This window comes from Aphis gossypii, chromosome X (genome assembly GCF_020184175.1).
Source record: "Aphis gossypii isolate Hap1 chromosome X, ASM2018417v2, whole genome shotgun sequence".
Lineage (NCBI taxonomy): Eukaryota > Metazoa > Arthropoda > Insecta > Hemiptera > Aphididae > Aphis > Aphis gossypii.
The window spans coordinates 36367443-36384720 of NC_065533.1; the positions used below are offsets into that span (position 1 = coordinate 36367443).

General features: G+C 23.8%; 1 protein-coding gene across 17 annotated transcripts in view; it reads right to left on the reverse strand.

Moving 5' to 3' along the window:
* LOC114128469 (calmodulin-binding transcription activator 1) overlaps nucleotides 1-17278 on the reverse strand; it is a 117506-nt gene that overhangs the window by 32214 nt on the left and 68014 nt on the right. For 8 of the 17 annotated variants that reach the window (XM_027993000.2, XM_050205926.1, XM_027992993.2 and 5 more), the window contains one exon: nucleotides 601-736. In XM_027993000.2, the coding sequence (XP_027848801.2) occupies nucleotides 601-736 (136 nt within the window). Of the gene's footprint in view, nucleotides 1-600; nucleotides 737-1833; nucleotides 1974-2042; nucleotides 2189-2373; nucleotides 2928-6635; nucleotides 6943-17278 lie in introns of those variants that run through there. The other 9 variants (XM_050205934.1, XM_050205937.1, XM_050205935.1 and 6 more) reach the window with 9 other exon arrangements.

Below are 17278 nucleotides of genomic sequence, written 5' to 3' on the forward strand. Positions count from 1 at the left end.
ATTAGTAAGTTATTATTACTTTTATTTAACATTGTATGACATAAGCCGTATATCATGTGCTCATTTAGATTTTTAATAAATCTCTTGAAAAATTGGTAGTCCGTACAGCCATATATTTATTATATAATATAGACAATCAAAAGTTTATTGTTTACACAAAGGTGAATAATACTCAACTTTATGACGGAAATTAAAATTTATTGTGGCTAAAAAAAATATTGAATTATATATCACCGTTATGACAACTTAAACATAAAATAATGAATGACTAATCGAGTAAATTTTAAGTCATGCACTTTATTATTTTATTTATACACATAAAATCATGGGTTATTTTTTTAATTTAGGTACCCAATAAAATATACATCGGAATAAGTAAAATAAATAGCATAATATAAATGTCTTTAAAATTCGTTAAGAAGAAGAAAAAGAGAATAAATCCATTATATTTTAGTGGTATTTACATTAAAATGCGATATGCATTATTCAATAATTGATGATTTGTGATAAATTTCACTCCATGACGTTTATTAATTTGATGGAAGTTTATATCTGTCATATTCATTCTAATATCAAAATGGCATAAAATATTACACTAACCTCAGTTCCTTGGACTTTCAACTTCATGTGATCTTCGCGAGTAGTCTTGCCGTCTTTTCTTTTTTTCCAACAATATCCATCGCGTCTGTACCGCACTTTCTTCCTGCTGTATAATAACATTGAACCACTCTTGGGCCTAAAAATATAAGTTTAGTTCTAAAGTGTTGATACTCAATAAAAACTTAATTTTCAGCAATTAAGTTGATTTAAAAACAAATTACACAGAGATATTTATTATATATAAGCAATAAGTATGTTTTATATCAATAGCACGTTTTTTATTCAATAGTATATATAATTTTGGGTTAATATGATTTATTTATTTAATACATTACACATCAAAATAAATAAAGTGTCTCATGAGTTTGGTTCATTATATTTAAAATAAATAATACTTGTATATATTAAAAATTCAGATAAAGTTTAGGAAAAGAAAAACAATGATTAATTTGAATTTAAATTGTCACATTTTCTATTTGCTGATACTTATCTTTGGATAAAGCGTTTCTAATAGCGTTTAATACATTTATATTGTATCAATTTTTTTTTTTACATAATTATGCAAAACAATCAAGTAAGCAGATTTCAAAATAATAAACATTTTTAATGAAAAATCATCAATATATAGCCTAGAATAAATTTATTCAAATGGTTATTATCCAATGTTAAAAATAAAAGTTTAATTTAATGTAGGATTGGACGGATTGGTAGATAAAATAAAATATTAACTGTATATTAAAGATAGAAATATTAAAAACTTTATACATTAATTGTTTTAATCATTAAGAAAAAATAATTATTAAAAAATTACTAAAAATAATAATTATTAAAATAATAATAATAATTATTATTATTATTTAATAATATAAATTACTTAAAATAAAAAATTATTATTAAAAAGTTATATTTATAAGGGATTAAAGACTTTATCAATGATCAACAATTCAATATTTTCTTATACATAGGAATCAAAATGTTATGATAATTATTGTAATGGCTATTCATTCCTTACTTTCGTGAAATAGTGTTTATAAAAGAATAAATGAGGATTCAGTAATTATTTTGTAGCATCAATAACATAACGTACGATCTAGATTTATTTTATTCTAAACCGCATTAGGAAGGACAGTAAGTAATTTTATTGTTACATTGCAAAATATTAATTGATTGTTTTTACATTAATCATAATCATTTAAAATAATATGACGTGTGCAAACGTTTTGCTCCGCTCACCTGAGCACAGAATAATGTTGAAATAATGTGTTTAATAATTCATGATCCAATCGTTCATTTATTTAATTAATTCAAAAATCAGTTTTTCAAATGCAAGGTAGAATTAATGTAGTCATTTATAAGTCATTTTTCAATTTTATCTATATTATTTAAAAAAAAACAAATTGTCATACAGTCTACTATAATAACAATAATTTATTATGACAAACCTACTGTAATAAAATTAGGTGTTCGTAACAATTAAATTTATTGATTGATGCACGTACTTTTACCTTCATAAAAATACTCATATTTTCTTCTTTATTTCTATTATATTTTACGTTTGACAAAAAAAAAAACTGGTATCAACAAAAGCCTAATAAATAAATAATTATTATTGAGTTTATACTGAATTGTTTATATATATTTAAAAATATGCACTAATATTTATAGTTGATGAATCATACATAATTAAATAATATTCAGAAACTTTTTAATTTTTTTTTTTTTAAGAGTCACATCTTAGGTATGCAGATTAAAAAAATTGACTTGAATTCGTACAACTTTTTCAAAGAGACGCTGATTTCCTTTCTTGCATCCTCAAAATTACTGGCACTTAAAATGTTTCTGGTGTTCTATAAGAGTATAAAAAACCAAGTCACCAGAGGTTTTCGTAAATGATCTTTGCTTCGGAATCGCCGTTATAGTGCTCTCTTGAGTAGTTTCTTGACGGGTGACAATTTAATTATTTATTCCTCGTTTATTCGAAAACTTTTCAATCGTAGGCGAAAGGCTACGAAAACATCAACTTCATTTGTAAACTTTAAAACGAAAGTTTTTTTCGCGCTGTTTTGCAAAACAAGTCAACAACACTCTGTTGTTAGTTATTCACAGAGAGTAGAACTAAAAAAACGAACACGTAGCCTTTAAAGTCATTAAAGAAAACCTCTGGGTCGAGATCATCTTGATTCTTTTTTTTTTATTTTCTTCTTTACCTAGTTACCGATGAACGCAAATAATATGACATGTTTGATATTTTTTCATAGTTTATCAAAAGTGGAACCGTCCAGTACACTCGATTGTTGAAATATTCTATTCTGAGCATTGAGTGTACGCTTTATAAATATAATAAAAATTCTATTTAATTTACGGATCAATGGTCAAAACAATTGATATTAATTACGAAAGCGTTTTTAGAGAATTACCATAATAATATTATCACCCTCATAATATACCAAATTAAACAGATTTATTTTCAATTTTGATTAAAGATAATATAATTATGATTAAAAATGTGAAATATTTATAGGGGGATTAAAAAAGACTCAAAAATCATTAACATGTTATAAGGAATTGTTGACAATAATAATAATATTTTATCATAACGATTAATAAATTAGTATAGGTAGGCACAGAGTAATTATTTTAAAAATTAACACTTTTTATAAATTTTGGAATTTTTAAAAATCACCTTTACATAGTTGTTAGTAGAATAAAAATTTAGTGTTCTTGACATAGATTTAATTGAAGTATAATACAAAATAAATGAGTGGGTAAAATACGGTTAATTAATTTTTTTGATCAACGTAATTTAAATAACTATTATTTAAAAAATGTTATGGTTGTAATATAATTTAAAATAATTTTTATTATGAATTTTGAGAGCTATTTTATGAATCAAAAGTTATTTTTTAAAAACAGTCATTTTATGGTTTTAAAATTACTTTGGCTAAATACCCTTTATTCTCCTTCTTTTCTAATAACTAATTATCTGAAATAAAGTTAACAAACATTAACAGTATAAATTATAAAAAGTATTGAATTTATTTAAAATGGACATTGTTAATTATTATTATATAGGCTCGAAAATTCAATTAATTCTAAGTTTATATTATTAATCACATTAACCATTTTAAGTAAAAAATTTTTAAATTTAAATTTTCTAAAAACTCCCGTGTAACTTTTATTACATAGTAAAAATAACGTATTAACTTTAATTTATAATGTAATTACTAGGCAACGGACTTTTATGTAAATGCATATTTTTATTAGAAAAAGATATTAAAATTTGATGAGAAGTATTCACGATTTAAATCATAGGTACTTACTAATATGATACTAATTTTATTTTACATAATATGTTTACATATTATGGTATAGTTACATATTTAACATATTTCACTAATTTGTACATATTTTAAACATATTTTATCATTTCATCATTTATACGTCTTCAAGCCATGTTGCAGTGAACGAATGTATACACTTATCAGTAATCAGTATATTGTCATGATTTATATTCAAGAAATTATCTCAAAATTAGATCCAAAAAGTTATTGGAAAAGTTCAAAATATAATGCTAAATGATACATTGAATAACAATTAATTTTCAGTTTTAATTTTAAGTTTTGTCGTACTTGTAATTCAAAAATTAGAAACAAAAAATATGTCTTTCGATGATAGTATGAAAATTAACGAATTAGTGATAAAAAAATTAAAACTTGTAAGCAGAAAAATAGAGATGTTATAAATTAATAAAATACATTTTATAATTCGTTACAGCGAAAAATTCAGTCTATATTGGTTTTAAAGCAATCAATGAAATAATGATTGGCAGACATCTAAATATTATAAAATAATATATGTTAGAATATTATGGCATTATGTTCTCAAAATATGCTCCAACATTAGTTAATGTGGAACGATTGTTTGGCAATTTAAAAAAAATTGTAATTATTTAATGCAACATAATTTATTATCATTTTAATATTTTAGATTGTGAACGACGTGACGAATGTATTGATTTTACAATGATGTATTTTTTTTTTGTGTCTGTGTACTCCATAACTTGTCAAAATAATGCTTCAATTTAAAACTTTAGGGGTGGTTACCGATAATAAAGTGAATATTCTTGATACATCAATATAAAAGTTAAAAGAAGTTTTTAAAAAAATCGGGGAAAACTACAAAAAAGTGACGAAAAAACACGAAATTTTATTCAAAACCAGTTTTCAACAAAATCGATTTTTTTTATATAGTTGTATATAGTTGTAGAATGAATCACTGTAAATACTTGAAATTTTCACTAAATATTTACATTAGTGTTTTATATACATGGTTATATTTCTGGCTTTTTTTTAGCTATTTATAGACAACTGAAATTTTCAATATTTCCAAGTACTTTTTTTATGTTATTAGTGTCTAAATTTATAATATTTACGAAATCTTGTAATGATAACGATTTATCCTCAAATGATTTTAAATATTTGTTATTATTCACAGAATATAAACAGATGTTTGAACATTTTCCAAGTCAATTAGATTGTCATTTTCTTTACAGAATTTCATTTTCAAAATATTTAGCTTATTTTAAGGCATTTGAAATATGCATTCGTTTTTGTTTGGTATGTTTAGTCAAAACACTTAAAAATTTAATACAAAGTTCATCATAAGTTAGTCTTTATAGGAATCAAAAACTATAAGAATACAATATAGGCACCAGTGACGCAACCAGGGGGGTGGACCTCGGGTCCGGACCCTCCCTTGGATCATGCCATAGTATTTATTTTAATTTTACATTTTTAAAGTTACCCAAACGTTTTCATCAAAATGTATTGATTATAATTATTATTAGAGTTGGTATAATAATATAATTGTATTTATCAAGCAATGAAATGTATTTATAATGTATATAGTATATACTCGGGAAGAGAACAGAAAAATAATATATAATAAATAAAAAATTTTCCTGGACCCCCCTCCCCCTTGAATAAATCCTAGTTGTGCCACTGATAGGCACATTTGTTTTTATTAGCTTTTGAAGTTCAAATATTAACAACAATTTATTGGTCGAAATCATGAATATTTGCAAATTATTTTGTATTAAAAAATTGATAAAAATGTATAAGTAGCTAAGAATTAAAAATGTAATACAAGATTTTCCATAATTTTATCTTATAAAAATTATAAAAGAACTTATGCGTTGGCCAATTAAAAAAATTATCTTAAATTTAAATTTTTACAAAATCCAAAATTCACTTGTAAATAACGATTTACTATCAAATTGTTTTAGATTTTCGTATAGTTAAAAATTACTAGTCTCTAAAACACGTAATATACACCAGTTGTTTAAATTGGCATTTCCTGTACACAATTTAATTTTGGGGTATTAAAACATAAACCACCTTTTTCACCATCCAGTGGGAAATATTTAGGCTGACAAATCATCTCCGTTCAGAATCATTTTTCGTGTACAATAATACCTGTCATTGCATTCAAATTTAACACGCCCATTATAGTGACCTACTCCATGTCCGAGGTCTAATTGATACATACTGTACAGCAGAGCGTTACCCACTTGACTATCTTCTTTTTAAAAAGTTAAAAATATGTTTTTATTTTTAAATATTTAAAATAATGTTTAAATTTTATTCCACACAAGAACTCAATATTATCTATGTACAAATAATATGATTAACAGCAAACGTGAAAGTGTATTACAAATGTTTTGCAGCTAAACAAAAATTGTTATAATTTTAACATATAAATGTTATATACCTATAGCCATATAATAACTATACTTAATGTATTTGTGCCATAAAAGCTTTGAGTTGTGCAGAAAAAAATGTTTGCCACATATTTTGATGTTTTTTACACATATTTTATAAATTATACTTTTATAATATTTATTTACATATTTTTTTATTGTTATTACATATAAATCCGTTCCCTAGTAATTACATAAGTATTTTATGTAAAATTAAATATAAATCAATGTTTGGAGTAGATTAAACTTTTTAGTTTAAAACTGTTTAGTAGCTTACTTGTGAATCCTATTTCATTTCAGTTTCAATTCGCTCATTTCTACTGTATTCATTTATTTTTAAATTAGTCAAGAAAAATCACACGCAGAAATATTTGGTTTATTATTTCTTGAGCATTTGGATTTCTGTTTACAAATCTTGTCCAACGTATAATTATAACAATAGTTAAAAAAAAAAATAACCAGCCCATAATGCTAATTATTAAAAAAAGCAATTTCATAAAATCTTCAATCATCGTTGTATTAATTTTGTTTTAAATAAATAATTTTTTAAATTTTAAAAGATTTATTGAATTTAATAGGAGTATTTATTTTATATTGTGTATCAATATATTATCATATTATACTTGTTTATTTTGTTAATAAAACAGCCAGTCAAAAAACGAAAAAATATTAATTTGCAAATATAATAATAAAACATATTATAATAATTACTAATTTTTCCTAACACTCACAAATTTTATGATGAGTTTAGAACCATAATAAATGATTAATAGAATAATAACAAATTCAAATTTTTTTAACATAATATGATATGCCAATAATTGAGATAAAATATGTTTATCGTATTAAAGTAATTAACCAATAAGCGAAGTAGGTTATGTTTTATTAAATAAATATTTAATAAATTTACTATTTTTTTTTTATCGATATTGTTCATAATTTTAATTCTAAATTACAAATGTTTATCTATCATTATATTATTAATATTGATCTATGATCCGAATACTATTTAATACGTTCGCGGAGAATGATGCCTACAATTTTGTAGTTAAACACTGTTCACAAAATATGCACGATGAAAAATAAAAGAGTTTTATATCTTGCAGTTATTTATTACACTTTAACTTGGTTAACGTTTAACGATTAAACTATTTGTATCTTTTCTGTAATATTTTATTGGTACGTACAACTTAAACAAAATGTATTTTTTATTTTGAAAATTTAATTCAAATTTTCTATATGATATCAATTAAAAAACATCTAAAATCAACCAACAATCAGATAGGTTATAATAATATTAATAATGAGTATAATTTAAAATGTGATTACAGACTACAGTTATTAATTCTGTTCAAAGACAGACAAATATAGTTTATTTCACACTGAAAAATTAACTGTGTAATAAATTAAAATTAATATTTATCTTATTCGTTTATATTATAAATTATGAGTAAATTTATTTTATTTACCAGTATTACAAGTATAGCAACCAAATTTTTGATTGGTTATAAACAAACAGCAAAATTAAATAAAATAAATTATATTCGACGAATATTATGACATAGATTATAATATATTTATTATTACAAAATTAATCTCAAAATTGTATTCTTACAAATAAGTACACATAAAGTAAGTTATACACATCATTATAATATATTCAATATAAAATCTAAAATATCGAAATATTTATAAATATTTATTTTAAATTTAATATCTAAAATATTCAACTAGAACTGTATTTATATAGATGTGCTCTCAAGACAATACACAAGAGTTACAAGAATTAAAAAATATTATATCCGGTCAAAAGCAAAAAATATGTAAGTTAAATAGAAAACTAGAAGATTTTGAAGCATTAATTTCTGAGAGAAATGAATTAAAAAAAATTTGTCAACAATTTGAACAAAATAAAGAAGATAGTTACAATGCCCATAAGAAATCGTTTAATGAACTGTCAGAAACATGTAACGTTCAATCAGAAAAGATTAAGAAAATTATGGATACAGTATACCAATGGGAATTGAAGTATGAAAAACTTGAAAACACCAACAACTGTTTAAACAATCAATTGAAAATTTTAAAATGCAATGTAAAAAATCTAGAATCACAGTTAGCAGAAACCGAAATAGTTTTGAAAAGTGTCCAGAATGAATTATGTTTAACTAAAGTAACTACCTATCTATTTTCTTTTTTATTCTTTCTTTTTTAGAACTTCACAAACATAATTATTAAAAAAAAACAAAGAGTGGTCAAGTGAGTAATACTCTGCTGTATAGTAGGTCACTATCATTGATGTATTAAATTTGAATCTAAAGGTATCATTGTATACACAAAACGATTCTGAACGGAGATGATTTGTCAGCCTAAGATATAATTTCTAGTGGTTGATAAAAAAGGTTTATGTTTCATACACCAAAATTGAAGTTCTTTTATAATTATTGTTAGCCAAACTTATGGAAAATCTTGAATTTAATTTTAAACTCTTAGCTATTTATACAAAATGTTTTATTAATTATTCCTACAAAATAATTTGCAAATATTCATGATTTCGACGAATTATTGTCAATAGTTGAACTTCAAACGCTAATAAAAAAAATTGTACCAATGCTTATAATTTTTGAATCACTATAGCACTAACTTATAAGAAACTTTGTATTAAACTTTCAAGTATTTTGATTCCGCCAAATTTTTTTTATCGATATTTATAAAAAAAAAAAATAAACAAAAACGAATATTTCAAATGCCAATAAATACTTAGTATTAAAATAATCAAAATATTTAAAAAATTGAATTATGCAAATAAAATAAAATCTAAATAACTGGTGAAATTTTCAAGTATCTACAACATTTACTTTTTAAATAATAACAAATATTTAAAATCGTTTGTGAGTACATTGTTATCGTTACACAATTTCGTAAAAATTCAAAATACAAACACATTTAAAATTTTTCCTATAATGATGCTTCGAGTTTTCTCTATAGCTACTTGAAGAAAATCTCATGAAAAACTTAGTGTTTAATTTTTTATCCTTAGATATAAACACAAATTATTTTATGTTTTTTTCAACTACAAAATTTGCAAATTTGCGGGATATTGACATATTTTGTAAAAATTTGTATTATAAATGCTTATAAAAATAATTGTGTATTACGATTGGAAAATGTTTATTTTTAACCTCTATAATGTACCAAGGATATTCACTTTGTCATCAGAAACCACCCCTGAAGTTTGAAATTGAAACATTATTTCAACTAATTATGCTGTACACTGACACAAAAAAAATACTTTTTATAAAATCATTACATTCATCACTTCGTTCAAAATCTAAAATGCTATTAATAAATTATTTTAAAATAATAATTTTAGTTTGTTTAATCATTTTAATATACCTATACATAAATTTAAACTTACAAAAAATAATATATTATATTAACTACAAATTCTTACATACATATCAAAAAACATTACTTATTTCTGTAGGAGTAGTTAATTTTATTCTACTGATTAAAGTATAATACAAGTTTATATTTTTCAATATGTTTACGTATTATTTTTTTTTTTAAAGTTATGTTATAATTTATTTTTCTCTTTTGTTTAAAGTTTAAAAATTTTATTTTATTGACCTAATATTATAAAATTTGGTAAAGCAGTGGCTTTTTGGGACGTTTGATCTGTAAAATCATCTTCGTTGTGTGGTCAAATAATAATAATTTTATGTTGGTTTTTGTTTCGCTTATATTTAATTTTACTAGTCTTATTATTTGACAATTATTAATATCAAAACATCAGATTTGACCTAAGTTACATTTATTGCTTACGTCAGATTAACCTATTGTATAGTCATAAAATTATAATATTTAATATTACACAGTATGAGGTATGAACCTATAATTTTATACATTTCTCTTGAATTTACATTCCACATATCGATATATTTTCATACTATGTTATTGATAAGATATTCACATAATTATATTTTTAATTTATTAGTCAGAATTGGAAGAAAAAGACCGCATAGTTTGTAAATTGAAGACAAATTTAAAATGTAATGAACAGGAACTCTGTAAAGTTCGCAAAGATCTCGAGGAGTGCAAAACAGCTTATAATAAATTAAATGAGACTAACGGGATATTGAATATGGAATTAAAATCTACAAATAAAAGTCTATGTGATACGAAATTATGTGCTACACGGATGGAGGGGATGTTCACACAAGAGCGAGAACATTTATCAAACGAGATAAAAATAAGCTGCAAAAAAATAAATGACTTAGAGATACGATACGATGAAGCAATGTGTAAATTAAACGACGAGAGATGTAAATCAAAAAAATTTGCTTCAAAATTAATAGAAGTGAATAAAGTGACTGCAAAAAATCATTTAGAAATGAAAAACCGGGTACAGAAATTACAAGAAGAAATTTGTGCAAAGAACAAGGATTTAGGTTGCTGGAAGAAAAAAGTCATAGAGTTGCAGCAAGAAAATGAATGTAAATGTACGGAAATAAGTGCACTAAAAAATAAACTTAATGAAAGAGAATGTCAACTTAAGAAAATGGGTGAATTATCAGAAAAAATTGAGGAAATCAAGACTAATGTTGAAGTTTGTTGTTGTCCTAAGACATGCGAGACTGATTCAAAAGAAAAATGTGAAACCAATCCGTGTCCTCCAAAAAATAAATGTCAAATTACTCTTTGTTGTCCAAAAAAAAAATCTGAAGCTGACTCTTGTTGTCCAAAAGAAAAATCTGAAAGTGATTCGTGTTGTCCAAAAAAGAAATGCAAAATTACCATTTGTTGTCCAAAAAAAAAATCTGAAACTGATTCTTGTTGTCCAAAAAAGAAATGCACGACAGACATGAAATCTACATGTAATTTATCCAAAAACACAAAAGCTATTAGCCAAAAGCATAACACAAAGTCGAGTGGATCTGATGACGATATGTATTCGACAGAACTACACCAATTGAAATGTGATTTAGAAGAATTACAGCAGAGTATTGGCTATATTTTGTGAGAAAACAAATTACTTTAAACTATCCAAGTCATGAAAATTGATTCTATATATTTATTATAGAATAGAAACTATCTATAAATAATACAAAATTTATTTTAACTGTATTAACTGTGTATTTTTTTACCAAGGTTAGAGTGCATCAGATTATTTTTTTTAGATATGCCTTTATTTTTCATATCGATAATAAATAATAAAAATAATAAATATATTTAGCCACCTTCAATAGCATCATTTTTAAGTTGTTAATAATTTAGATTACCAGTTTCAGTTTAGTTCTCAAACATAGATCGAAGTGCATTACTGTTATACTCGTAATCCTCAACAACCATAAATTAATCACTTTCAGATTAGATTAAAATTGATAGTAAAATAAAGTTATACCAGGGTACGTAAAATAAAGATCGACTAGGTATCTAATATTTTTTTATAGTTGGAGCCCAAATAACATACAACGTAGTTCTTTTATTTTTTATTTTATTATTATTATTTTTTTTTTGACGCCAGTCGGCATTTACATTTTGGTAATATAACAATTAGTGAAGAAGCAATGATAGTATAATTAGATTAAATTTAGTATGAACCACTCATTATTTCAAAATCTATACTAACATTTTTAAAAATATTTATTTTATATAATTTACAAATTACAGTCAAATATTATCATAAAAAATTTATCATTATTATATTAAAAGATTTTTACTTTTTTGAGTCACATCAATTATTTTTAATTTCGTAATCTAAAGCAGAATATTTTTTGAAATATTTTCTTGTAAATCGGACGAGTAATTTGTGAGTTATAAGTATTTATAGTGATATTTACGAGTAAAGTGTAGTGTGATGCGTCAATACCCCCAAAATGTTGACCTATTACTCCGTTCACAAATAGTTTAAATACTTATAACTCAGAATAATCGTCCTAGTTTCAATTTTTATTTTTTATACAACAAAATATTCTGCCTAGAATATGAATTGAAAATATATAGATATTGTGATTTAAAAAGGTAAAATTAGATAGATAATGATTTAATGTTATTATGTCAGTAGTTAGCTCTTAGGTAAAACATTTAATCATGTTGTAAATGATAAATAAGACAATTAAAGTAAAAAATATTATATTAATTTAACCAATAATGAATAATATATGATTTATAGATAGAAAATGATAGAAAATCAATATGCGGCAGGATGACACAAAAAAGAGATACCCATCTTGCACTTAGTTGTTCAATACATTTTAACTTAATTAGCATTTAAAGTTTAACACAGGCGTACGTGGAATTCGTTTTTAGGAGGGTAGGGACCATTTATATACATATATAATACATATATATATATATATATTTATAAAATGTTATTAATGTAATATTGCATAAAAGAAATCATTATACATGTTATACTTGGGAGGGGGGTTAAACCACTACCCCACTTCCCCAGTCGGTACTCCACTGACTTTTATCTACTTTGTCTGTATATTTTAGATTCTGAACGGAGTGATGAATATATTGATTCTACAATGATGTTTGTTTTTATTTTTGTTTTTGGTTTTTGTGTCTGTGTACACCAAAAATTACGCCTTGTAGAAATAAAACTACAAATTAAAACTTAAGAGGTGATTTCCAGTGGAAATTTGAATATCCTGATGCAAAAAGTCAGAAATAAAAAGTTTCCAATAGTTTTCAAAAAAATCGGGAAAACGGGAATTTTTACGCAAAACCTATTTTCGACAAAATCAATTTTTTTATATTACTCATAAATTACTGTAAACACTTGAAATTTTCACCAAATGTTTATATTAGAGTTATCTATACATGGTTTAATTTTTGAAAATGTTATGCCTTTTTTTAAGCTGTTTATAAATAAATTAAATTTTCAATTTTTCTAAGTATTTTTTTTGAAATGACAAAAAACTTAAAATTAATACGAAATTTCTTATACTTACGTGATTTTTGTTGTTGTTAAAAAAAAAAAAAAAATCAAAAATCGTTAGTTACAATTTTGTTTTATGAGCGTTTAAAGTTAGAATATTGGCAAAAACTCGTCAAAAATCATAAATATTTGTAAATTATTTTGTAGTTAAAAATTGATAAAAAAATTGTATAAGTAGCTAAAAATTGAAAATTTAATGAAAGATTTTCCATAAGTTTGGCTTGCAATAATGATATAAGAAGTTGAGCGTTAGCTTTTTATCAATTTTATCGAAACATTTTATCTTAAGTTTAAATTTTTACGAAATCAAAAATTAATCTGTAAATAAAATTAACGATTTATAAATCGTTGATAGTATAATATTATCAAATAATTTTAGATTTTTTTATGGTTGAAAATTACTAGTCGTAGAAAATTTAAACATACACCAGTTGTTTAAATTGACATTTTCTGTACAAAATTTAATTTTGGGGTATTCTGCAGTTCATTAAAACATAAACCACCTTTTTCACCATCCAGTGGGAAATATTTAGGCTGACAAATCATCTCCGTTCAGAATCATTTTTCGTGTACAATAATACCTGTCATTGCATTCAAATTTAACACATCCATTATAGTGACCTACTCTATATCCGAGGTCCACTCGATCCCTACTGTACAGCAGAGCGTTACCCACTTGACCACCTTTTTTAAAAAATTTAAAAATATGTTTTTTATTTTTAAATATTTAAAATAATGTTTTAATTTTATTCCACACAAGAATTCAATATTATCTATGTATAAATATTATGATCATTAGCAAACGTGAAAGTGTATTAATAAATGTATGTGTATTGCAGCTAAACGACAATTTTTATAATTATAACATATTAGAGAGTTTATTTTATTGATAAAAATTGTTTTATTATTAAAAAAAAGACAAATATAATTTTAAAATTAAAAAAAAATTTTTTTTTGTAATTTCAATATCGATTATAAGGTTATCATTAGGATTTTTTTTTTATATTGAATATAACATTGGACTTGCATTATATTAAGTTATAAATTTCATTTTTTTTTTTTAAGAACATAATCATTATTTTTTTAACAGAATAGAGTCCTATAATTGTTTCGTATAAGTAGTTTAGAATTTGGCATTTTTTCCTGAGCTTTGTGTAGATTGAACAAAAGATGAGTAAGTGTTTTATCATGGAGTTTATGTTACGTTTTTGCGTCATGAATGCCATATCGGAGGTTTTGTTTTCCCCATTAAATATCCATGTGTGACTCTCAAGTGGCCTATTCTAAATCTGTTTACTATTACTTTTTTTTTTGACTTAAATTGTTGAGTTTTTGCTAAAGTTCAACTGAGCATTCGATTTATCTAAATATTTTCCGTAATTTGGTATCATTTTAAGTTCTTTAGTTTTTTACAATATTTATATTAAAATTTCTGTGTATATTAATTAGTGTCAAAAAGGAAAGTAACTTGCTGTTTGGATTATTGAAAATTTAATTATATAGTTGTATTATGTTAAATTTGTATAAAAACAAATATCTAAAAAATTTAATAAATCATTATAAAATAATCTTATTTACGATTACACCATGTTTAATAATTTAACATTATGATAACACTACGTAGATAATACAATCATAATATGAGGCAAATAATATTTTACTCGGCTGAACAATATTTTCGTCAAAATACTCAAACACTGACATTAAAAATGTATACTGAACAACCTTGAACAGTGAATACATCAATGTTTTTTTTATAGAATTGAGATGATTAACATTGACGACTGACGTACTTTGAAGTTTGAATTCGTTAAAAGTTTGATGTGTTTTGTTAATACTTTTTTTATTTTAGCATTTACTAACCTAATTATTGCGAAATTAAATCTTTTAGTTTTTTGATACTACTATCGAAACAAAATATTGTAAAATATGTTAAATACTTGTTTGTAAAGGTATATTTTACGTCACGTCTTTTTTTTGAGAAATAAAATAATATTAATAAATAATTGAAATAATGCAAAACTTTGTTAATTTTATTAATATGGCCTTCATTTTTTTTAGCAATAGTTGATCCATTATACATTATAACAATGTAGGTGCATGAGTATTTACTATTTTAGCCTTAACTCGTTAATTGCAAACATTAATGTGGAAAATTAGTGAATTAATTATAAAAATAATAAGCGTATAGAAATAATTTAAAAAGTCATAGAATAACAATCTAATAGAGCATCATTATGTATTATTACTCATTAGAATATTTGGTACCTATTTATGTTAATGTTATACAGCAAAAGAACAATCTTGGGTCACGCTCATAATACAATCCTAGAATGTTAGTTTTATTTTACGACATGGTAAGTTAATATTAATAAAGAAAAAAAAGTTTAAATAATACATTAAAGCATACCAAATTACAAAATAATTTAATTAGGATCGTACCTACCCTTTCTTATCTGTACCTTTCGTGACGTTTTTAATTTATTTTCAAAAAATAAAAAATAAATAAATATAAAATAAAAACTGTATATTTTACTCTAATTAGAAATTAAAACCTTCTATGTTTTGTTAGCATAATACTTTTGGATAATTATTGAAATCCACATCTTCTTAAGTTTCAATATTAATGGGTTATAGAACTAGATATTAGTTTATTATAGAGTAAAATTATAATAGAGTATAATATTGCAATACCATAAAAACAAGTATGATCATATTAGATTTATTTTATATAAAACAAACTTATCTAATTTTTTGTTATCCTATAAAGTCAGTGCTCTAGAAAAACAAAATAACCAAGAAGTCAACTCATTTATAGGTAAATTAAAGGTTCCATACATCAGATGTAGATATATTATATTTGTTTATAAATGTGTACTTAAACATTATGTTCTATTTACTATCATTTATATACTTAAAAATGTTTAAAATATGGTATCTTGTACAACTAACTGATAAGATATTATTAAAACACATTACTGTTAGTTAAATATTAAACGTGTATTGTAACTAATCTCCAAACACACCATGTCTTACATGAATAATTTCATATATTTCATATGTGATATACTAACGTACAGGGCTGTAGTTCATTTTCACAAAAATATATACAACATGTTTAATTTATAAAAACATTTTTGAAACACTTATAATTTTCAACAGTCAATGCAGTCATTGACTTTAAAACTATCTAATAACAATAATATTATATGAAAAGTATTACGATATAGTATTAATTATTAATCAATAATAATATATCGAATGCATAATTTTTGTCAAAAACTCATAAAATATGTAGCACTGTTTAGTAATAACGTAGTGATTACGATGGATCGGAAATCATACTTGGTATAAGATAATTTGATTAGTAGTTGGCGGGCAGATGGAGTTTCCGAAAAATAATTATTTTCATTCGAGTCTCGACATCAACGAGGGTATACTGCAATAACAACCTAACAGACTTTATAGATACATATTCGTTTAGCGTATTTACAAACAATATTTTGATTATCCATCACGATAGTGCAAATTACAAACTCCCATAGTTACGTATAACAGGGTGCAGTCATACAATAATAATATCGCATTGGATCGTATCAAATCATCGGGATACGCTCATTGCATATCGATAAGTATACGCAATAACATACAATATATTTGTATATGTCAGTTGAAACATTTACAAAATTAAGACACCAATAGCCGTCGTTGACTTGTCCGATAAAAACTCGATATCGTAATATAATTCCGAATAATTTATTACCTATAGGCAAGGAATAAAACACGTTACAGCCCACCATATAATAGTGTATGTTATATAAACACACATTTAGTAGATACAGCGTAGGCAGCTTGAATAAGTACCACATAATATTATAATAATAACAATTTAACCGTACTCTTTCTCGCAGCTCACGTGGAATAATATACAACTGTTTGACTATATTTTGACGTTTCCCGGTTTTTATTGATTT